At 37.9% G+C, this 25,868-nt stretch overlaps 1 protein-coding gene across 8 annotated transcripts in view; it reads right to left on the reverse strand.

Annotated features, from left to right (window-relative positions):
• Positions 1–25,868, reverse strand: part of GTDC1 (glycosyltransferase like domain containing 1) — a 388,315-nt gene that overhangs the window by 209,946 nt on the left and 152,501 nt on the right. For 7 of the 8 annotated variants that reach the window (XM_060106833.1, XM_060106834.1, XM_060106835.1 and 4 more), the window contains one exon: positions 1,237–1,404. The exons of the other annotated variant lie outside the window; for it this stretch is intronic. In XM_060106833.1, the coding sequence (XP_059962816.1) occupies positions 1,237–1,404 (168 nt within the window). The remainder of the gene's footprint in view (positions 1–1,236; positions 1,405–25,868) is intronic. 8 annotated transcript variants of the gene reach the window in all.

Raw genomic sequence — 25,868 nt, forward strand, 5'->3', positions numbered from 1 at the left:
TTTTAATTTTATTATGAAATTTTAAAACAGTTGCTTTTTTTTATGAGACATTTGATGTGAAGCAGCTCCACTCTATTTTGATAGCACTGCTACTTCATTTGAAGCAGCTTGTAAAAATGATTGCAGGAAAACATTTACAAAATGCTCAAAACACAGAAGCATTACCATCTAGCTGTTTTTCTATGTCAGTGAAACTATGGAATATACTTGCAAAAGAGCTGGGAGTCTGTTTAAACACATCATCAATCCCAGTTGCTAATAACTATTAAAAAAGGTGAGTAGGGGCTTCCCTGGTGGCGCAGTGGTTGAGAGTCCACCTGCCGATGCAGGGGACGTGGGTTCGTGCCCTGGTCCGGGAGGATCCCACATGCCGCGAAGCGGCTGGGCCGTGAGCCATGGCCGCTGAGCCTGCACGTCCGGAGCCTGTGCTCCGCAACAGGAGAGGCCACAACAGTGAGAGGCCTGCGTACCGCAAAAAAAAAAAAAAAAAGGTGAGTAAACTGAACTCAATCACTGCCAAACTGACTCCCTTTGAGTGTTGCAGTTATGTGGATGGGATCCAATAGCAAAGCTGTTTCAGAGTTGTTATTAACTTCTTTCATTAACTAAGCTTCAGGGGATACACTTTGTTGAAGTAACAGTAGAGAAGGACCATCACCTTTGAAATGTCATGGTATTTTAAGGCTATGCAGTTTCAGAAGACTCAAGAGGGGAAAAAAACCCTCCTAAAGATTCATTTTCCATAGTTTTCTCTTACAAACAATAAGGGAAAAAAAGGACAAAAACCCCTTGCTCCATTATGCTTTAATTTTTGTTTATTCCTCTGTAAATTTCTATTTTGATTTCAGCTGGATACATGGAAAGTAGCTGGTAAATAAAAGTTGACTGTCTTTTTCTAAAAGTATGTCTCACACAGTAGATGATGGAATCAGGGGCTGAGGAAGGTCCCTGTCACCCCTTTGATTCTATTTTGAATGTTGTAGAAAATACAGTTGGATAATTAGTTCAACATTTAGATTGTTACACATATGTATTTTATAAAAGGATTAGCTGTTCTCTTATATGTACATATTGCAGAGGCACAAGTAATTCCTACCATGGAAGGTATGTTTAAACATTTGCTCCTAATTTAAGGTATTTTTAAAATAAGTGTACAGGAGGTCTCCAGATTTAAAAGCTAACTATAAGGAAAAAAGATGGCAAGTGACTAAATATAATGATACAATCTATACCTACCATGAGAGAATTTGGTTGTATCCATATTGGAAATCCCTCTCCTGACATTTCTTGACAGGATATACCAATTGGTTCTCATGGAAGTACAGAATCTTTTTCAATTTCCCAAGGTCAGGCCGAAGGGCAGCCAGTTCAGTCAGGTTAAGCACTGAGCTTGCGAAGAGAATCCTAGGAAACAAGGAAATTAGGGTTACCACCCCGAGCATACTTGAAGTGGGCATCCTGTACCTTCTCTCCTCTTTCTTCACCCTACCCCAAGGAAAACATATCCCCCATAGGGACACATCAAGAGTTAAGCCTTAATACCATGTAGCAGCATTCTAAGTTTTGATCTCTTAAAAAGCAGCTGCTAAGAACTATAAAAGCCCTGAATCTCATCGGTCTTCTCAGCTCAGTTACTGAGAGATGCAAAAAAAAAAAAAAAAAAAAAAAAGCTGGATGGATTTTATTGAAAAAAGCCTAGAAAAGCTCCATCTGAAGGACAAATGGAACAAAGATAAGGCTGACTGGGGAATACTTTGCTTGCCAGTTTCATTACACTTTACTTCTTTATGCAACCAACTACTGAAATTCAATATATGAGCAGGAATGGCACGTGTTTGTGTTATGACATAAACCCTTTTGATTTATGCAATAGACTTATCTAGTGAGGGCTTTTTCTCTTGGCATGTTTTCTTATGCCCCCCTTTTAAATATTCTGCAATATTTGTGGGGTTTTTTCTTTTATATTTTCTTCTCGATTACTGGACTGCTAATGGCACCATATGTACACTCTGTAATATCCCTTATATAAAACATAAATTTTAAAAATGAAGAAAGCCTTGTTACTTGTCTTTGGGGGGAAAAAAGGAAACTGAAAGTCTACCTATCCATGGTTATAAATGAAATAGTGTCTATTTACTCACTCATTGCACAAACATTTATCATAAATGCCTACTAGGTACCAGGGTCAAGCCAGGAAGAACAGAAAAGATGAACAAGACAGCCTGCAGAATGTATGCTGCCAATAACAGTGGCATGAACAAAGTACTAGAGGAACAAACAGACAACTGTCTGGGACAACCTGGAAATATTTCACTAATGAGGTGGCTAACACATGTGGACACAAAAGAGGGACAAATTACAGTCCCTGAGCAGCTGAGGACATTTAGATGGCACAATTTTGATGGAATGCCACCTTTATTACATAATATAGCATCATTTGACCCTTACAGCTTTAATTCCCATTCTAAAAAATGAGGTCCAAGAAGGTTAAGGGTTTTTCCTAGAATCACACTGGTAGTAAGTGGCAAAGCAGAGATTCCCAGTCTTCTAAGCCTGAAGTACTATTCATTACACCACAGATATGAATTCGTTGTGGACCACTTACATTGCAAACGCTTTTTACTGTACTTAATAAATACAAAATAGCATCCTTGTTATTACCATGATTACAACTACTATAAATTCTCCCTTGCTGACAAGCCAAATGGCTAACTTCAGGTGTTTATATGATCTGCAACACTAGCCTTTCACATAAGAAGAATGATTACATAATAAGTGCATACATCATAAAGAGGAATTCAAGTGTCTTCTTCATGGGCTAAAAAAGGCACATAAGACCAAAAAGCAGCCACCTCTCTAAACTCACATTGCTGTATTAATGTTATGGTTTATTGCTTTAAAGTAAAAAAATCTTATCAAGGAGATGCATTTTTAAAAATTGTCTATTTGTACTCAACTAAAGCAAATAGAAAATTCATGTTCAGAAAATGTCCTCTATTTTTTCCAAAAATATTCCCACCACCACCACTAAGTAAAAGCTTTTCTAAAATTTAGATTGAAAATTCTGAAATATGAAGATACCTGCTTATCTACAAATCTGATCTTTAGTAGAGAGAACAATAAAATTTAATCTCAGTCAATCTATATTTTCCTTAAAAGAAAACGGATGGCAACTTGTGGATCAAGTTGAGTAATACACCCGGCTCTATTCCCACTCCCCAGTCCCAACATACAAACTACTGCAAACAATGACTCATTGTTAATCATTAAGACCTGAGCAAACCCAATGTTTTTCACACACAAGGAAGAAAAACTCATTAACTGCAGCTTCCATCTATTTATTAATTATAAAAAATCATACCCTTATAATGGAGAAATTTGGTAGACATCAACTTACCCAAGTGACCAAACTTAATATGAACAATAATGGGCCAAAGGGATATCATGTATTTCCCAATGTGATACACTGAGAAAGACAGAGATCACCAATTCCTGACAAAAATGCTTGATCTGAATTTGGTCATGAGGAAATAGCCAGACAAATATTCTGCAAAATAAATGGGCTGGATCTCCAAAAAATGTCAAGGTCATAAAAGGAAAAAAATCTAGAGTAAAGGGAAATAAAAAGACCCCCAAACAAAATGCAATGTGTGATACTTGATGGGATACTGAATGGGGAAAAAAAAAAAAAAACAGCTGTAGAAGATGTAAGAACAACAGGGAAACTCTGAATATAAAATTGTAAAGTTTTATCAATCTTAAATTGAAGTGTATTGATTTTACTGCAATTATGTAGGAGAATATCCTCATTCTTAGGAGACAGGTGTTGAATTATTAACATGTGAAGCATAATGATGTCTGCAACTAATTCTTAAATAGTTTGGCCCAAAGGCCACTAAAAACAAATATTCAAATATTCATAGATAGAAATAAATGTGCAAAATGTTAACAATTGATTAATCTAAATAAATGATATATTGTCACTCACTGATCTAGTCTTGCAAATTTTTAAGTTATACATTTATAAAACTACAAATTTGGGAGGATATTCATTAAATGGCAATAAGTAGAAGGGAAAAATATGCCACATTCCATAAACAGTAAACCCATCATATATGTATTTCTAGTCAGACTCCAATTGTTCATTTCCTCCAAGAGAACTATCCTCAGGGTGGAACATCTGCAGCAAATGTTTAACTAAGGCAAGCCCTTCACTCTCCTCCTACCACATACTGCCTCTCCTTACCCTACCTACCAGCTGATCCATAATCAAGGAATCCAAATCTAAAATTGAGACTTCCAAATAAAAGCTCTCAAACGAGAGAATGCAATACATTCAGAAGTAAAATGGCAATGATTTTCATAATATTACCCCTTTGGGACTCCCCACACCAACACTTCCTTCAGTTTGTTCAGTCATTAACAGGAAACTCATTTTATTTTTATAACTAATCTCGAAATAGCGCTCACTACTTCTAAACTGTGGGAATTATCTCCAACATAGGTAAAACATTTCTCTTTGCTTTTTTGCTTGTAAAATGGAAGTTAAATTAGACAATAAGCAACTCCTCAAATATTCAGCTCAATGACACCTAAAAAGAAGTCATGAAGATGCCCACAAAAGAAATGCGGGTAAGATTCATAGGCCATATTTTCTTTGCCGTCCTCCATCAATTAAAAAAAAGTGTATAATACAATGAATGACATCACTCAATCAGCAGCTAATCCCTAGGTTCCCAATGTTCATCTTGCCTCAGGTATTATTTAAGCAATAAATCCTAACAAGGTGAGCTTTACCATCCCACACTGTGTCTCTGGCAGGAAAGGGCACAAGGTGAAAGCAAAAACCACTAGGAACAAGATAATTCCTGACAGCTGCTGCTTGAGCACAAGTTAAATTGAACAGTTTATCTCAGCATGAAGATGTTACAAGGTTTTATGTTTAATATTTTTAAATTAACATAAAACCCAGAGAAAGCAGTTGGGCAATCTTTCACAAACATGACATACTACAATCACTGTATAAGCTGGATTAGTACTTATTACCATGCTACTACAGAATTAAGCTGTTTTTAGACCACCAAAGAGCTTTAAATTGCAACTTTTGTCTCTGTAAGAGAAACCTATATTTAAAATGTCTGCTAAATTCAAATTAATGGCTACATCATTAGCTTACCATCTCACCAAAAGTATAAGTAAGCTGCTGTTATAATCGTCTAACCAAAACAGCTTTGTGCTGTAAAAGTACGTGAATGCCGTCCTAGGTATTTGGGACTGTATGCTTATACATGCTTCAAGTATTTTCAGTGCACGTTATACCAACAATCTGAGTCATATTTGCTTAAGGGATCCAAAATTATTCAACACAATGAAATTCTAGATTTTATTTTTCTTTGATTCAGTTTGAATACACTAGTTGCTTGCCTTTTATCCTATTTTCTTAATATGTCAAACAAGATGTTAAAATATACATAAGCACTGTAGGAGTGTGACTACTATTATCAAGATGCATACTTTTATACCTTAAATGGCATGAAGGGTCAGTGAACTGAGAAACAGAGGACAGGCATTCAATATTCCAACCACCACCATATAAAATCTAGGAGAAAATCCTTCATGGACTAATTATCTCACTCTTGACCCATGAAGTTTTTTCAATAGCCCCCAACCTTCCGAAACCATTTATCACATAATGGGATATAGAACACAATTTAACACAGATACCAATTTGGGTTGTTATTTATACTTAAATAATTCCCTGCAGGACTTTCAACAAGCCTTTGACAGAAGAGTGAATGCCATCTTCCAGCTGTGTCACCTTGCTCAATACTTAAATTCCTTGTCTAGAGACACGTTGCCCAGCCTCACTCCCTTAGTCTTTCTTCATTCTTTTGTTGCCTATCTTGAGTTCCTGTTCCTTGATATCTACTCCCAGGATTCTAGATCCTGTACTTTCTGTGATACAATATTTTCTGCAATGAAAGAAATGTTCTATATCTGTACTGTCCAATACAGCAGCAACTAGCTACTTATGGCTATCAAGCACTTGTAGTATAGTTAGTGTAACTGAGGAACTAAATTTTAAATGCAATTTGATTTAAGTTTAAATTAAATAGCCATAAATTAATGGGAAAGCACAACTCTGGATGGACCAGCTTCCCTTAACCCAACACTCCACCCATCCTACCTGAATGCAATTCCTCACTGAAGTGATTTTCTTGTACAGACCCTTGATCTACTTGTGATAATCTAATTTCTAAGTTCCTCCTGATTTGCTGAATTTCACCTACCAGGGTCTCCAATTCTAGAATGCCAGAATGCCATTTTTTTCCTTCTGATAATTAGAAAACATGTTCATTACAGAAAATGTTTTAAGTACAAAAATTATAAATTAATTATCATGCACAACCACCCCAAAAGAGATGGTCACTATTTGCATTCTGGTGCTCATTTAGTCAGTATACATTGAGCATCTATTATTTGCAAGGTACTAGGCTAAATAATGGACCTAAAATATAAAACAAAGTAGCTCAGGCAAGAAGAAAATTGGCAGGCTGAGGAACTGAATAAGGACCAAGGAAGCCGGGGCAATTAATTCAATGAATGGCCAGAGAAGATGCTGAGGAAGTCTATGGGCCTTTGTGAGACATGAAAATAATTTTTAATTTTATGGTAAGAGCAATGGAAAGAGAATGAAGGATTTTAACTAGGGAAATGACAAAATAATAAGTGCATATTGGGTGAATTTACCTTTATTCTTTCACTTTGCAATATGTATAAACTATTGCAATTTTAATTTTTTTTGCTTTTAATACATGTTTTGCTATGTTAAAAATTATTTCTGAAACATATATTTTAACAGATTTCATGATACGATGTCATACTATCATTGACCCAAACATGATTTTTAAATTTTTATTTATTTATTTAGTTAGTTAGTTAGTTAGTTAGTTAGTTAGTTAGTTACTTCTCTCTCATTTTTTATATGTAGGAACAGGAGGAACACTTCTGGAAAAAAAAATACTGACTTTGGGTGGTAAGATTTGATTGGTAAATTTTTAGATTCATGATTTTTACATTTATTTAAATCTATAAAGTTTAAATTTCTTCTTGTATAATCTCTTGTATTTCTATTGTATCTGTTTACGTATTTCATGAGATGTTTTATTATTTTTTTAATATCAGAGAACTTTACTCTGACTGCTGTATGGAAAACAGACTGTAAGGAATCACTTTGCAAGAAGGGAGAAGAGTAGGGAAGAGAAAAGAAATGTCAGTCTCTTGGACTAAAATGATAGCGCTGATGGTGCTGAGAAGCGGTCTGACTGGGTTTTTGCTGATGGTGCTGTCCAGGTTTGCTGATGAACTGGATGTGAGAAGTGCAAGAGGAGTGCTATCCTTTCCTCTGCTGTATCACTTCCAAAGTGTGTTGATAGTGTTTCAATGTAACAGGAGCTCAATGATACATACAGGCATACGTGAAAATTACTCCCAAACATTTCAAAAGTCTTTGGCTTAAATATATTTTTAAAATTTATAAAAACCTGTGTAGAAAGTTCTAACATTCATTAATCATTGATATACAAAATTTCATTTTAACTATGCTTTAGTTGTCAGCTACTTTATCTTAATTAGAACATTTCTATTGCACATTTAAATGCTATGGATTTTCAAAAACCTTGAAGAACGTGCATAACCAAATGTTTCCATTTGCTAAAACAATTAAAAATTCAAGATGGAAGCATATTTAAAGGAAAAAGAAATGGAGTCATTTAATTTCCTAGGTTCTTGTGGGGGGTAATTTACAGGCTAACACAGTATCCAGCGTCCCAATAGCTGTCCCATGATGTAGCATCAATTAATAGGTCAGTTTTTCCACCATGTAATGTTCCTTTCCTGTGCTTATCATGATGGCTAGGAGAGCACAGTGTAAAGAACACTTGTCCAGAAGGCAGGGAATTGAGGTCTGTAGGTAGGACCTGCCATTGAGCAAAATCTCTAACTGGTTTCTTAACATCTATCCACTCTACAGTCATCAACATTCTGACCTGCCTTACAGATGCTTAAGGAGACAAATTACATAATACCTGTGGTGCTTTCTTAGCTACCAGGGCCACTTAAATTTGGGTATCTCTTAAATTACTCAAGCAAGCTCTCAAGTGTTTTAACTCTTGGTATCTGACATAGTATCTAATCCATAAAAGATACTTAGTAATTATGTTTGTAACAAGAAAGGAAGAAAAGGAAGGGAGGATGGGTCCTATTATTGAAAAAAATCATAAATAAACTGAAATTTTTACTGTGTACAGAAACATTTTTTATATATTTTGGAACTAGCATCTGTTAAGAGTATTCTTGTAAGACACAAGGTACCATGAGCCATTCAGAACGTTTATAGATATATCTGTTTTACACCATCTATCAATAAGCCAACAAATCCAAATATTATCAAGTCTCCTGACTTGACAAGCTAAGAAGTATATCACCCCTGTGCCAAAAGAGCTGACAATATAATTGGCAAAACAAGCCATAAGTAGAGGAAACATTAAATAGCAATAAAAAGGATAAGTAATAGCTCTGTCCTGCACAAGAAATGTAACAAAGCAGTGCAAGGCTGATTATGAATGAAGGCAGAGGCACTAAGCCCTATCCGTTCAGAGGAAGAAGAGAAAACTAAGGGCAGCAGAAAACCAGTAAGTCTCAAGTTTATTGAGGGTAGCAGGGAAGGCCTGGGTCCTGAGGTTTGGGGTCTAGAAGGATCAGTGCTATTTAAATAAGTCAGAGAGGAAGGACAGTTGGCTAAAGTTTAGGGTTTGAATAAAAGGAAGTAAGACTGAAAAGGTGATCTTCCACCAGACCTAGAGGTACCCGAATGCAGGATGAGAAGTTCATACTTTATCTGTTAGCTATATGGGGATCCACTGTACATTTATTATCATACTGGAAAGGCTTTATTTCTTCTTACTATCCTTAATTAACTGAGTTATAAATGTTCACTGGCTAAGAAAAGTGGTAGTAAAATGAGAGGAAAAGGAATCAAATAAAGTACCACCATCACTACCACTCTCAAAATAAGGGAAGTTGTTCTATACATAATCAAATATAGATAAAACCAATTCACTTAAAACCATGGCTCTCCATCGTCACTTTTTTTGATAATGAGATACTTAAGTCTCTGTAATATTCTAAAGGAAGACAGGGACCCATGTATTATGCAACGTTTTTAAAGTGTATCTTATTGAATCATCATCCTAAAAGATACGTCCTATTATCCCCATTTTACCAATTAAGAAATTAAAGTATTACAAGAGGTTTGGTGAAGTGCTAAGACAATAGCAGTTACTAAGAGGCGGAGATGAGTTTCAAATCCAAGTTGATGTGGCCACAAAGTCTCTGCTTTGTCAGTTACTCCACACTGATTTTGAACCATCTAAGATTAGAATGTGACTCACTGTTTCCTGCTAACTGTACTTTTTATTATAGTCTATGTTTGAGAAATAAAAGAATATAAATGGTACAAAGAAGAACTGTACTAACCTGAGCAGTTTTATTTCATCCCTTCATTCATCACATATTTACTGGGAGATTACAGTTAGACAAATTGCAGAAAGGTGATGACCATCAATGCAGGACCTCCTAAAGAAATGCAATCTAAGCAACACCCTAAATAACAGGAAGGAGTCAGCTGACTGAAATAATGAGGAGGTGGTCAGGGCGAGGGGCAGAGAGAGAAATGGCTGATATTAAGAGCAACAAAGGAAATAGAAATGATGATGACTGGGAGGGAGAGGCTAAGGGTGACTCAAAGGTTTCTAGCTTGTGTAATCAGATGAGTAGTAGTAATATTCCTTAACACAAGAGGAGAAAACAAATCAGCAGTTGGAGTAGAGGAGAAATACAGAGACAGATTTTACAAATGTTGAATATAAATGGAGTGTCCAGTAGATAACTAAAGATAATATATAATAGACCAATGAAAGAAACTTCATTGGAGATTTAATTAAACTAAAGGGCTTGGTCACCAAACATGTCTGTTAAAAATGTGGGTCTCGGGCTTTCCTGGTGGCGCAGTGGTTGAGAGTCTGCCTGCCGATGCGGGGGACATGGGTTCGTGCCCCGGTCCGGGAGGATCCCACATGCCACGGAGCGGCTGGGCCCGTGAGCCATGGCCACTGAGCCTGTGAGTCCGGAGCCTGTGCTCCGCAACAGGAGAGGCCACGGCGGTGAGAGGCCCGTGTACCACAAAAAAAAAAAAAAAAAAATGTGGGTCTGGTTTGTTACATAATTTTACATACTGTGCTACTTGTTTCCACCATATTTCATTTCATTTTTTTTAAAACTAGCTTCATTCACTTTATTTTTCTCATAGAAAACTATGTGGTAGCTGCAGCTGGAGCCTGGGTCCTCTGCACGGAAACTCTGGTGTGGGTCTTTACAAGATGGTCAGTGAATTCCTGATACGGAGATTTGGTGAACACCATCTCTTTCCAGAGATGAGGAGTGAGATAACTGTAGGTCTTGTTTCCTCCCATTAGAGTATATACTCTTCGATGAGATAGATTGGATCTGCTGTTCTTTTCTTTGGTATCCTATAGTTTCCCTAACATGGCAGTTACCACTCCGGATCTTAAGTTCTTTTATAGCAAGCCCTATATCTTCCTTGTTCATTGTCTTATCTCAGGTGCTCAATAAATGTTTCCAAATAAATGACTGAATCAATCAATCAATCATTCATTCATTGCCTCAGTGATACTGAGAAAATCAAGCTGGTTGATTCTCTATTTTTAAAGTGTTCAATATGATAGTTACTTCTACCATTAAAAAACAAGTTGGGAAGCATCCCATGCCCCCCGAAGAAAGCACTTTTCTTACTTCAGCATCCAGTACAATTCTAGGAAGTTTTATTTGATGTCGTTTTTTATGGAGCCCATTACTTTTTCCTTAGCATCCTTAATAATACGTCAGGCACTGTTCTCTACTTCAGCATGCTAAAATATCAAGAACTGAAGATACCATCCAAAGAAAAGGAACTCCTGGGGAAAGGTAGGTGTCAACCTGGTATAAAGATCAGGAATGTTCAGTATCATGATAATAATTCCTGTCATCTTCAGGGATTCATGATTGTCAGCCTTGATGAAGTAAGTCAATTAACATGCAAAGCGCATCTAACTTGCTGAGTGCGCTGGGAACACTTCATATGGTGTTTTATCTCCATAAACTAATATAATTAGTATGTGAAATATTTATAATTCCCCTCATGATTAATCTATTGTAGAAGACTATTCCTTAACAGCAGCATATCATTTTATATTGGAATGTTCTTTGATCTTTAGTTCATGCCACTCCTGACTCCCTGGAGTTCATTTCTAAATATCATAAAGTTGGGAGAATAAAGACCCAAGGTAATGGGTATAAGTCCTTTGTTACTCCAATTCAACCCCACCAGTGTTGTCAAAGATTACATACATCTAAGGACACACTGACCTGTCAAGCCAGAAGCTACTGTTTGAATAGATACATAAAGCTCAGTTCAGGCACAAGCCTAAGAAACAAACCACAGGCAAGCCCGGAGTTGCTTTTAGATATTATCATCATTTAGGCTTGAATATTAAGGCACAGGAATAGTTAAAATAATCACAACAACGATGACAACAATAATAATATCTGCTACCTGGCGTGTCAACTAAAGCAGTGGTCATCGACCTTTTTGGCACCAGGGACCAGTTTCATGGAACACAATTTTTCCACGGACTGGGGTGGCGGCGGGGGGATGGTTTCAGGATGATTCAAGTGAATTACATTTATTGTGCACTTTATTTCTATCATTATTACATCATAATATATAATGAAATAATTGTACAACTCACCATAATGCAGAATCAGTGGGAGCCCCGAGCTTGTTTTCCTGCAACTAGATGGTCCCGTCTGGGGGCAATGGGAGACAGTGACACCCAAAGTGTGTTGCTTATGTCCAGTCTACCCCGTGATCTTGTTTTGGTCACTGTCACTGCAGAAAACCCTGCTTCACAAAGATAGGATGTTGGAAATGGAAGCAGGCTTTTCAGTGCTTTTGTAGCAATCTCAGGATATTCCACCTTGACTTTAATCCAGAACATATGGAGATTTGAAGTTGTCTCAAACACACTTTAAGGCCACCGTCATTTGCAATCTCAAGCAGTTGATCCTCGTCTAGCACAGACAAAGTTGATTCACCTGGCTTATTCACAAATGGGTCGTGGATCCATTCCTTCCCAGTTTGGGGGTCTATTGTGGTTGGGAAGTAATGCTCAAACTCTTTTGAAAGCTGAGATAGGTGACCATGCACCAGCTGGGAGAAAGAGGGCCCTGGCTCAGTCTCTTTCAAAATCTCTGCTAATGTTTGAAACATGTCAAAAATCCCAATGTTCACTCGTCACCCCCATGATTCCAGTTTGGCTTTGAATGCAGCCACTTTATCTGCCGACTTGAACACAGTTGGCATTCTCCCCTGAAGTGACAGAGTGAGTTCATTGAGCAGGTTGAATATGTCACACAAGTAAGCAAGTTTTGAGACCCATTCTGTGTCACTGAAATGTGCTGCCAGTGGTGACTGTTTTTCTAAAAGAAATCTCTGGAGTGGCTTTCGTAACTCAAAAACTCTGGCCAGTGGTCTACCTTTAGAAAGCCATCTCACTTCTGTGTGTAAGAGAAGACGTGTGTGCTCTGCGTCCATCTCCTACAGAGCTGCACAAACAGACGTGAGTTAAGGGCATGTACTTTAATGTGGTTGATAATTTTCATCACATTCTGCAAAACGCTGTTAAGTTCAGGTGACATTTTTAGGCTAGCCAGCATTTCTCTGTGGATGACACAGTGTATAGACTCACATTTGGAAGCGACCTCTTTGAACCGAGTAGTGAAATCAGAAAGCCATCCAGTCATGGCAGCTGCTCCATCTGTGCATGTACTGATACAAAATGACCAATTCACTTTTCCTGATATGTAATCATTCAAAGACTTGAATAGTTCTGCAGCTGTGGTGTTGGTTGGCAACAAAAGTGCACATAACATATCCTCATGCACATCCTCCTGAAAAAAAACATAATGCACAAAAACAAGCACCGCTGGGGGCTTCCCTGGTGGCGCAGTAGTTGAGAGTCCGCCTACCGATGCAGGGGACACAGGTTCGTGCCCCAGTGCGGGAGGATCCCGCGTGCCGCGGAGCAGCTGGGCCTGTGAGCCATGGCCGCTGAGCCTGCGCGTCCGGAGCCTGTGCTCCGCAACGGGAGAGGCCACAACAGTGAGAGGCCCGTGTACTGCCAAAAAAAAAAAAACAAGCACCGCTGCCCCATTGTCAACATCGGTAGACTCGTCAACCTGGACCGCGTATCACGGTGACTCATTAAGCCTAACAACTGTGCCTCAATATCCTCTGCTATTTCATCAATTTGTCTAGTTATGGTGCTAGCCGAAAGAGGAACACGTGCCAGCCTCTGCTAAAAGTTCACGACAGTGTCCTTAGCAGCAGGCAGGATCAACTCTGCACCAACAGTAAAGGGCTTCCTAGCTTTAGCCATGAGGTTAGCCACTAAGAATGATGCTCTCAGTGCAGACACATTTGATGAAGTGGTGGCCTTCAATAATTGCTTCTGTTCTTCGTATTCACTTTGTTTTCTTTTGGAAAAACTCCAAAGGCTTGTCCTTTAATTCAGGGTGCTTGGTCTCCACGTGGCGAAGCAGTTTTGAAGGTTTCATGGCTTTGTTGGAGAGCTGGTCACCACATATTATACAAAGCGGGCTTGGAGAATGTGAATCACCTGTTGCAATGAACCTGTAATTTAAGTATGTCTCTTGGTATTTTCTTTTAAATGCAGCTTTCTTTTCGTTGGCAGTCTTAGAGCCTTCTGCTGTCTCATCACTGGGTCTTTCCCCTTTTCAAATAAGCTCTCCAGTGACATTTGTTTTTTACTAATTTGGCTAGGGTTACCTTGTGGGCTTACCAAAACTGTGACTGAGACAAGTGCACAGTGCGGGAAAGTGGCGTGGATGGAAGTGGTAAATGAAATAATGGGTGGGCCACACGAGGACTAAAATAAGTGTCGGATTCTGACTTAGAGCCTGCCACCAGATGCAGCTGTACAATTGAAGTACATCAGCTCACTTGCCACTATAAAGCTGCCACCAGATGCAGCTTAATCGTCACTTGCTACTCAATGATAGGGTTTTGATATGATTCTGCAACCAATTGATTTATTATGGTCTCTGTGCAGTGAAACCTCTCTGCTAATGATAATCTGTATTTGCAGCCCCTCCCCAGTGCTAGCATCAGCACCTCAGCTCCACATCAGATCATCAGGCATTAGATTCTCATAAGGAGCGTGCAACCTAGATCTCTCGCATGCGCAGTTCACAGTAGGGTTCGCGCTCCTATGAGAATCTAATGCCACTGCTGATCTGATAGGAGGCAGAGCTCAGCTCAGGTGGTAATGCGAGTGATGGGGAGCGGCCGTAAATACAGATGAAGCTTTGCTTATTCACCTGCCCCTCACCTCCCACTGTGAGGCCCAGTTCCAGGGGTTAGGGCCCCCTGAACTAAACTATTCCTGATAACCATAGAGAGAAAGGTGTTTTGTGTCCAAATAACTAATAAGCTAACAAGGAAAAATATGTTAACCTGCTATTTTTACTGAATTACATTTACTGCTAAAATTAACAAGCACAAAAGAAAATGCTTCCTAAATATTCAGCCTTTCTATAATCAGTCATAAAAAGCTAAATTTTTCCATGCTTATGAGTATTTGTTTTAAATTTGCTTCCCAGAGTCCTATATTCTAGTGAGTTGTTCTATCATTTGATTTGTGTCATTTTGTTGTTATGCTTCTCATAGAGATTATTCCTGTGTTTTGATTACTTCTCCTATGTTTGTTTTGGCAAGTCCAAGACAGTTCTTTGAAAGCTTCCCTGAATTTGGTGCTTAATATGCCATTTGAAGAAATACCACCCCACAGATAATTTATTTATTATCACCAATGTTTTGTTATTTTACCCATCACTTTAATTGTAAATGTGTCACTAGGTAATTAATTACAAAAGTCAAAGCCAGCAGAGTGCACCGTACACAGTAGGCACTCAAAAAGTGTTTAGGAGAGTGAAACGTTAACTAATGTAGTACATCTGCAATAGAAAAAGAATTTGAAGGTGAGAGTCCCCAGACTGCGTCCCGGCCTTTCATACTTCTATTTTAAAGATGAGACGTTTTATAAACATTAGTTTGCTAATCCTGAGTTTCTTTCTCATCAAGACAAAAAGGTGAAAATTCTAAGATTATGTTTCCCAATATATAGCACAAAAGGGGAAACACCTGAAAGCTAGTTTTTTTGAAAGATCAAAACTTCCTATTTTAATAGAGTAAAATGAAAATTATAATTTTTCTACATGCATGCTAAATTTCACAAATAAAAAATTTTTCAATATGCTTCCCTTGACCATAGCTTAAATAATTGCCCTCTTTTTTTTTTTTTTTTTTTTTATTTGGCTGCTCCAGGTCTTAGTTGCGGCCTGTGGGATCTTTAGCTGCGGCATGCACGTGGGATCTAGTTCCCTGACCACGGATTGGACCCAGGTCCCCTGCATTGGGAGCACAGAGTCTTAACCGCTGGACCACCAGGGAAGTCCCTGCCCTCTTTTTTTTTTTTTTTTTTAAGTAAATAATATATACATAGGTACAGGGGGAAAACAAACAGATGAAAAGTAGAAAATGCTATATAAACAATACTGTTAAGATTATCTAAAAATGAAGTATTGAGGTCATTCAACACAATCTACTTGACACAGTAACTTTCTGAGATGCATCTCTTGGTCTCACCTACTATATTACAGTGTACGTGAGATCAAATACTACAGCTGGAGGAATTCCCAAGGTCACACTTCCTTAACAGGTGACTGAGAAGCACAAAATGAGGTCACCTGCCCTGGGTTAGCCAGTTAAGAGGCAAAGCTGGAACCTAGATACTCAGTAATAGAAAGGAAGACACAGGTGCTGCTAGTGAGCCTGTCTTCTAATTCCAATAGTGGGAGCGGTTTCAAGTTAGACACTGAAATGAAAATACTCTCCATTTAAATGGCAGGGGGGACCCATTCACTGAGGAAAAAAAACAGCTAGAAAAACTTTATTTGACCATGTTTCGCCCCTTCTCTCCACACAATATAGACAAAAGTACTTGAACGTGCATATAAATATGCACTAGAGGCTCATTACAGATATCCATCTGAGTCTCAATGTTATTTGAATTTTCCACTGCCTACGACTGAAGCTCACATGCCATAGGTCACAGAAAGTCATCTAAAGCCTCTCTCTGCCATACAAGACATTTATACCTAAGGCACAGTGTGGAAGCATCCCTTCTGAGTTAGTCCTTTCTTCCCTTTCCTCTACTCGTGCATAACAGTGGTCTGGGAATGTCAGGAAATACACAGAAGCCATGAGAGAGGCAGGCAGGGAACCTCAGACTCGGTATGGAAAAGCCAGAAAGGCTTTAGGAGAAAACGCTTGAGATGGATATTAAAGATAAGGAGAATTTCCAGTTCAGTATGTATTAAGGGCAGGGCTTGGAAAGGGGGGAGATTGTGTGTTTCTATTAATACTGCAGAGAAAAAGGGACCATAAATCCCACATTCTCGGGATTACCCGGGACCATAAATAACCACATTCTATTCAATTAAGCAAATATTCAGTATATTTTATATATATATATGTATATATTTACATGTTTATCATATAGTAGATAAGGGATAAAAAGATAAGCTAGACTTGACATCCTGCTATTCATCTTTGCATTTTGGCAACTGAGATATAAACAATGGGCTGAAGTTGTATGAGAGTTAAAATCTGATATTTTAAATAACTTTGTTTTAATCCCCAAATTCATATATACTGTTAAGGTTACTGTCAGGGTGATGCCAACTCACTGCAAATAAATTTCATGACAAACTGCTCCATTGCTAAGTCCCCAAAGTGAAATACTCTCAGACGGGACATTCTACTAACTTTTTGTAATAACTCCTTGCCTTGAAAAACACTTTCAAAGAAATGTTAGTATTTTACCACTCCATAGGAATCAGTAACAAGGCGAGAGATTCTCTCAAGAATATTCCAACAGTCCTTGAAAAACTAAGACTGTCACAAAACCTGAGCATCTGGCAACTCTGCCACCATGAAGTATCCATATGGAAGAGACCAAAATGTGTCAAAGTACCCAAAATGATTTTGGATACTGTAGAAGATGGAATAAATAATTCAGTATCGTCAACACTTTCAACAGCAGGTAGTGGATATGCTACCTGCTTCTATAATGTGCCAGAATGTAACATAAGTGTGTGAGGCTGTGTGTGTATGTGTGTGTGAGAGAAAGGCAGGAAGGATATGAGTATACATGCAGCAAAAAACTGTTTTTATATAGAAATATTTCTTAGATAGTTTTCTTTGTAGGGACATCAGGTATCTATAAGTATAGGTTTATAGATATACAGAAGAAAAAATGGAGTCCATGAAAACTTATTTTTAAGATAAACATAGCAACAAATATATTACTTCAGAGTCAATGAAAATAAATGCATTAGCAACATTATGGTTGAAACTGTATGTGCAAAAAAAGTCAGAAAATCCAAAATTATGGTTCCCTCAGCAACCATAACTGTGTCCTCATGCATATATGAGTATTTTGCATTACTGTAATGATGACACATTTCAGCCTTGATATCAGTTTATGCAATGTGACTGAATTAGGATTCTTTTGGGAACTATAACTTTGAATTTCTGGACTTTTGTGAATGTAAAATCTTAACCATAAAATTACATTAATATAAGGTGGGGTTTCTGCATTTTATTTTCTGGCATTTAAAAAAACAATAAAGACTGAATGGTTGACAACAGTAAAGTAGTAAAAGATTGGTTGATTTGTAATAATACAAAAAGGATTTGATGCATAGCATAAGACCTTAAAATAGGGATATACAAACTACAAACAAAAAGAAATGTCCCTCTGAAGATTAATCAAAGACAAGAACAGGCAAGACATCTTTCCAAAAGTGAGTTAATTTACTTTTTCTATAAAATGTTAGTTTCTAATTAGAAGGTACTTTCATTCAATTATATTTCAACATGGCTATAAATACCAATGCCTGAAATAATTCTCTCACTACATATTGCTGCATCTTATCAAGAACAAAATAGTATTAAAATGGCCCTTCACATTTTCAAGAGTGAAGCTGGTGGGAGCCACTTTTCCTTCTTGCATGTGTAACATGGCAGAACATAACCTATAAGATGAAATTATATATTACAGTCACCAACCACTTTTTGACCATGAGCCTGAGGCTGATTCAAAATATGGTTCACAAAGAAACAGATACACAATGATTAAGTTAAGCTTAAGAACAAAGTAATTATTTTACATAATACTGAAGTATTATACAACCTGGGAAATGAATTAAAGAACAGTGACATACATAGTGGGTTCAGGAGAGAAGAGTCAAAATCACATTTGTTCAGGGAAAAGTTACAAACACTTTTATGGAGGTGGTATTTTTCAACTGGCCTCACAGAATCAGTAGTTTTACAACAAAGTGAAGACATTCCAGACAGATAGAGGAGCCTGTGGAAAGATCCAGAGGCAAAAGTGGTCAATACTCTGTTGGAGAACAAAGAGTTTGGCTGAAGAGAGGCTCATGGAGGAGCTACAAAAGGAAAAACTGCAAATGCAGATTAAATATATATTGTAGAGGACCTTGAAGGCAAGGCTGACGAGTCTTAACTGCAATGAACAGGTGGAGGGGTGGGGGGAGACTGAAGTTCATGTGCAAGAAGGCTATATTTTTAGGAGATGAGAAACAAAAAGCAAAAAAATAAAAAATAAAACAAAAACAAAAAACAAACAAATTTAAACACTACAGCAACAGGATAGAGGACATAGTAGGAGAAGTAAAGACTGAAGGCAGGGGACCAGTTATAAGATTATTATAATAACCCAGACAAGTTGCAATGAAGGCCTGAAGAAATGTGATAACAGTAAGGCCTAAAAGGAGAAGGGATTAAAAGCTGCTTTCAAGATTTTGAGATATAGTGACTGTTGGAAAGATTGTGCCATTCATAAAATACAAACTCAAGGGTTATGTCTGTTGTAAGGAAAAGGAATGACTGAGTACTATTAGTAAATCTTAAGTTTAAGGTATCAGGTTCCATACGAACAAGCATTCCTGCAAAAAAAACCACAGAAGTTAGAAATATGATCCTGAAGATATTGATTACAGCAAGATAAACGATACTATTCTTTATACCTGTGCAATTTACAAACTTGTGCCTTCACTCTTTTTATCCTTATAGGGTTGGGAAGGTTAAGGGCATTTTGTTGTACAAATAAGAAAACTGAGGCTCAGCAAGGATGACTTCTAAACCTCACACAGGTACAAAGTGGCAAAGTCAGGCTGGAGACACAGATTTTGGAATCTTCAGTATGGAAGTTATTTTGAAATTATAAATAAGATCATCAAAAAAATGTAGAGATAAAAGATAAATGAGTTGGGTGCAGAACCACAGGAAAAAGCTAAGATTACAGAGCAGCAATTGTTCAGGAGCCTAAGACATGACCAGGATGCCTGGTAAAGGGTTCCAGGGCCTGGCACTCAACAGGTACTCAATAAACCTCTATCACACCAACAGCTAAAGGGGAGACAGCACTAAACAGGGTCTTTCTATCTGTGCTAGATGCAAGGAGTAGTTCCCAAACTTTTTTAAAGCAACCACTTTTCTCAAAGGAATTCCTACACAAAACTATGATATGTAATATACATAAAAATACTGTTGAGTAAAGCAGGAATGGATGGTCTGGAACATCACTTAACTTGAACTCTTTTCCCTATCTTTCACAACCCTTCTTTGCATGTATATAGCACGTATACCCCCTAAGACAAACCCATGCAACCTAGAGAAACTACTGGAAATCCTCTTAGTCATAAGGGTGATATAATTTAGGACCTCTGAGTGTGGTATGGAAGAACTACAGGGAACACTTAGTCTGAAAAGATCAAACTGGTATCAAGAACCAGCCTGTCTAGACTTGATTCTTAACTAGACTCTCCATTGCCTTGTTCTTCCATTAGCTGAGATCCTTCATTACTTCTTTCAGAGATTTCTCCATGGGCAACAGCTTTCTTTGATTATGAGCGACATCATCAGATCACTTGGACATCACAATCTTATACCATAAAAATGGCACACTTCATAGAGTCAACTGCCTGTAACTGCCTTGCTCCAGTAACCTGTTGCAGAACCTGCCCACCTGCTGCATCTTGTAACTGGCCATGCCACATGATTCCACATATAAATCAGGATAAGAATGGCAAAATGTCAGGAGATTGAAATTAAAGAAGAGAATACCCAAATGTGTTATCTTGGAGGAAAGGAGTTGCATATTGTAATCATGTTACTGATATGGCCAATTATATGTATGACAAAGAAGGAAAAGATCTAACTGTCCCTAGAGTTGAAAAAAAATGAAACAATTATTGTACCTTTTTTAACAGCAGACTTGCAATGTTGTTCCATTTTTATATAAATTGTAAATGAAAAATTCAGTCCAATTGGAGAGCAAAAACACTAATCATTATAAAAAACATCCAGCCCATCCAAATAGTAAAAACAGTAATCATTATAAGATTTTATTATGGCAGTATCTTTACACAAATATGAAGTAATATATAAAGAAATCACACACTGATTCTTGGATAATTTATTCAAGGAGTAAGTTATGAAAATTCATCAATAAGAATAAATGAGGCAACTCAAAGACAGCTCACCATAGATTCTCTTTATGTGACTCCAATTTTAATTTAGTCTGTATTGATGGATTCTTTTATTTCATGTGTTATAGTCATGTTAAATCTAGACACAACATGCAATGCATCTAGAGCCTACACAGTACAAAGACGTCTGGACATGACATAGACAGTTGTTCCTTTTTGCTTCGAGGGATAAACAATTCAGCTGGAAAAGGATCTGAAGAGATTTAACAAAAATCAGCGAATAATTTTTTTTCCCACATGCATTAAAATTCTTCTTTTACTCTCTTGATTTTATACAGTAATTTGTCTTTGGGGAAACCATGCTGACATTGTCCTGGGTGGTCTCAGGCCTCTGCAACAGAGACCAACATGGAAAGAGAGGAGAGACAGGCAGAGGCCTGGTCCCAGGACAGAGCACATGCCAAGAGCAAGGGAACCAGCTGTAGCACCTGGCATCCAAGAAGATGGTGGGCCAGTCAGAGGAACTTGGTCCAAAGGGCATACTTGGGCAAGACATAAGTTGAATTCAATGAATAAAGCAGAAGAATAAAGATTCCAAGGAGAAGTCTCAATCAGAATTCAGGAGGCAACGCTGGAAAATCTTGTACAGGTGTCAGACACAAAGTCTGACTGGGAATAGGTAGGGGATGAAAGTGGCAGGAAGTAAGAAAGGGGTCACAAAGGCCCAGAAGGAGCCTACAGGATGAAGGAGAGTATCTGGAGAGAAGGGGGTTACTACAGAGAGGAAGCCCAGCCAAGTCATCTAAAACGCGCAATTGAAGGATGAGGAGAGGTGAAGGGAAAGCAATGAAGTGAGGGCCCAGGGCTGATCCCACGGCAACCAGCAGTAGAGGGATTTGCGGGGTGGAGGGTCAGCTGAGAGAAAGCAGGAATATAAACAGCTGTGCAAATGAATCCAAGGTCTGGGATGGATAGAACTAACTCCAAGTCACATCAGTGGGTCTGAAGCTAAAGATGTATCTGCTGACTCAGGTAAGAATGGCTCAGGTACCATGCAAGATTCAGCCTGCAGGTAGGGGGCATCAGTGGACGTGGCTGAGGAAAGCCAAGGCTTGGAACAGAGATATGGGTGAGGACAATAACACAAAAATGTTTCTGAATTATAATATGTGAACTTGGTATAGACTACAAAGCAACCCCAGAATATCCAAAAGACAAATTAGTACACTATTTTTACCCAAAAAAAAGGATCTTCAATAATATTAAAGAGTAAAATTAAAACTTCCTAAAGCACAAAATAATAAATATGCTATTATTACAATAATGTAAGACTAGATACACAGGGAAAGACTCTAAGGAAATAAGACTCTAAGGTATAAGAGCTGCTGGGTTTACGGATTTTCATATTTTATCTCCAAATGTTCTATCATGTGGTTATATATTACTTTTATACTTAAAAAATGAAAAGTATTAATAATAAAACTTTTAATAGCATGCATGCCTGGTACCTTTTGAATTATTTGATTAAAATAATTTCCATTTACATTTCTTGGGTAAAGAGCAAAGTATATACCTATGCTGTTACACATTGAGGTCTTTTTAAAATCTCCTAAAATTGGTAATCTCTACACCTAATTTGTACATCACTATAAGATACAATTAACCTAAAGAGATAATTTAAGTTTTTTATTTTTAAAAATTCTCTTTTTTTAAATATAAGGAATATGTGTAATATCACCTTTACACAACAGTAGGGAAAATTAAGTCAAAAGCATCATTGTGGTGTGTTACAAAGCAAATCATTGGGGAAACAGTGCCAGAGACTGCATTTTTTAAGGGGCAAGAATCATGTCATCTCCATACTTTGTAGAACTCCACAATGCATACATATACAGTTTACCAGTTGCATTCACTATCATTTACACTAGGATTGTGGTTAAAAGCAGGGACTCTGAAAGCAGACCACCTGAGTGTACCACTGACTCTTCAGGTAGACTACCTGGGTCTACCATGGGATCTAAGGGCAGACTACCTGAATCCACCTACCATGGGCTATGAGGGCAGTCTACCTGGTCTACCATGGAATCTAAGGGTAATCTACCTGGGTCTACCGTAACTCTGAGGGCAGACTAACTGCTCCACCAACTAGTAGCTATGTGATCTCGGGCAAGTTGGCTTGCCCTCTGTTTGCCTCAGTTTCCTCATGTGTTAAAGGTGCTGATAACAGGATTCTTCTTACAGGGTGGTGTGAGGATACGTGTAAAGTGCTTAGACCAGCAATTGGCACACTATAAGCACTACATAAGTACTGGAAACTATTTACCATTATTATTAGTCAATTCTGTTTTGGGAATGAAATTCCAATTAAATGATGAATTGAAGTTCAAAATGCTGCAATATTGGTCAGTTTCTGTATTCATCATTCTATAGTTTATACTCTCTTGTTTTTTGTTTTTATAAGATGTCATTTACCAAAATTATTATTGGAAAACTCTCCTACAAATGAATAGCATTAGACTTAATTACTCCTGATCTTTAGGCAATAACCATTTTCCAGGGCCACTCTAGTTAAGTAAGTTCTACACTTCCTAGAATCTACTGAACACTTTGTCAGTTTTCCTTCCAAATACAGTGTGTGATGATCCAATTTGGTTAGATTTTGGATTGTTGGTGATTGTAAACTCATCTGGGAGTAACTTTTCTCCCGAGATGACTTGTACTTGAGCTGAGAGAGGAAAAATTAAATTCTTTTTATTGCCAAAATCATTATATGGACTGCCTTTGCCTTTGAAGTCTTTTGCAATGAATTCAGTGTTCTGCATACACTAGACACCCAGTTCTAAGAACTCCAATTAAATGGTCTATCAAGTTAATTCAAATTATATTTTGATATGCTACTTTGATACTAGGATTAAAATCTGGGGGGAAAATAAAGTTTTTAAAAGATGCTGGTTATGTCTGTTCTTCAATTTTTTAAAGGATGTTTCAGGTGAATTCAAAGTTAAGCAAATTAAACAAGGTTAAGTAGAGTTCTTCCACCTCCTGGTTCTTGGGTTATTTGCTCAATATACACTTAGTATATTCATATTGATTATGAACATGATGCTGATACTAAAGAGAATGTCCATTCTTACAGTTTCAGTGTCACGTACATGGTCATGGCTCCCAGACTTGGGTTTCAAACTCAGACTTCTCACCTAACCTTCAGATATTCAGACATCTGTTGGAAATCTTCGTGTAGAAAGCCCATCGGCACATAAAATTCAAAAGGTCCAAAACAGAACTCATCATCTAACCCAATAAATACATTCTTTTTGTTGTATTTATTGTTATAGCCGAAGGCACAACCATCCACCACACCAGAAACCTGAGTCATTCCTTCCTTTCACTCACTCCCCCTAAATTTCCATAAATAACCTATTAATGAATCCTGTCCATTTTATTTCCTGAATATTTCTCAAATCTGTACCTTCAATTTCATCCTTATTCTTTTACATAGTGAAGCCTGTCTACTGCCAAATCTACCTAATTCCTATTTCCAAGCCTGACTTCCCAAGTTCATCCTACACCTAGCTACAAGAGCCATATATCGAGAATGCAAGATCCAGCCAAGTCACTCCCCTGTATAAAACTCAAGTCCCTTAAATTCTTATGTGAAATGTCAACCTGCACTGATCTCCACCTAGATCTACAAGCTCCTTTCCTGTCCCAATCTCACACCTAGAGCTTCAAGAAGAATGAAATGACTATGGTTCCTTACACACACCAGGTTGTGTCTTTACTTATTGTGACCCAATTTGCATGGTATGCCACTATCTCATGTTCCCTTCCTCAAATTAACCTGCTACTTCTTTAGCATAACCTAAGAATCAACTGACATCATCCCTCCAAGAAGGCTTCCTAAATCCTTCTGCTAACACTTGACTTGGATTTTGTACTCCTCTTGAGTGTTCCCATATCTTTGCATTTACCAAACAAGAATATAATTTTTTTTATTATCTGTCTTTGACCAATCAACCAAGATCTTGAAGGCGAGACTTTATTTCATTCTCCCATCTCTGTACCCCTGGTTCCTGGTTGTTAATAATTAACATGTTGATCGGTGTGTGTGTGTGCGTGTGCGTGTGTGTATATGTAAATATATATTAAATCTTTGCTTTGGTCACATTATCATATATCAAAATTTTGATATGAACAAAATGAATATAAATTAATAAAAGTGAATCTACAGCACTTTATTATGACAGTATTTGCTTGATAAACAGAAGAGAAAAACCTATAATTTTTCTGTTATTTCCTCTTCTATCCATTTATGTTAAAGTCAAACATGATTTTACCTTCTATTTTATTTATTTATTTATTTATTTATTTGTTTGTTTGTTTATTTATGGCTGCATCGGGTCTTAGTTGTGGTATGCAGGATCTTTGTTGAGGCATGCGGGATTTTTCGTTGCGCCACACAGGCTTCTCTCTAGTTGTGGCGTGCAGGTTTTCTCTCTCTAGTTGTGGCTCCAGGGCACATGGGCTCTGTAGCTGTGGTGTGCAGGTTCCAGAGCACGTGGGCTCTGTAGTTTATGGCACACGGGCTCCCTAGTTGAGGGGCGCAAGCTCAGTATTTGTGGCATGTGGGCTTAGCTGTCCCACAGCATGTGGGATCTTAGTTCCCTGACCAGGGATCGAACTCACGTCCCCTGCATTGTAAGGTGGATTCTTTACCACTGGACCACCAGGGAAGCCCCTTAACTTCCATTTTAATAGTGATTCTAATGTTCTTCAGACCCCGCAAGTGGTTTCCTAGTTCTTGCATATCAGAACCAAGTGCCCTGCCATTCTCTTCACCGTGTAGCCTGTGCTTTGGCCACAACAGACTCCTCACCACTGCCCTGAGCCCACGTGTCTGTGCCTCTGCCTGTGCATGAAAAACCATTGCCTCCTATTTTCCTATCAAACACATCCTCCCCTAAACTTCAGGCCTCCTGCCCTGGGCACTTTGAGTCATTCTACCAAGATTTTATTTTCATAAATCTTTGTACATATCTCTGGCATTGCATTCATTCCCTTTGTGTCTCCCAGTCTCTGCAGTAAGCACT

This window comes from Mesoplodon densirostris, chromosome 8, assembly GCF_025265405.1.
Source record: "Mesoplodon densirostris isolate mMesDen1 chromosome 8, mMesDen1 primary haplotype, whole genome shotgun sequence".
In the NCBI taxonomy this organism is placed as follows: domain Eukaryota; kingdom Metazoa; phylum Chordata; class Mammalia; order Artiodactyla; family Ziphiidae; genus Mesoplodon; species Mesoplodon densirostris.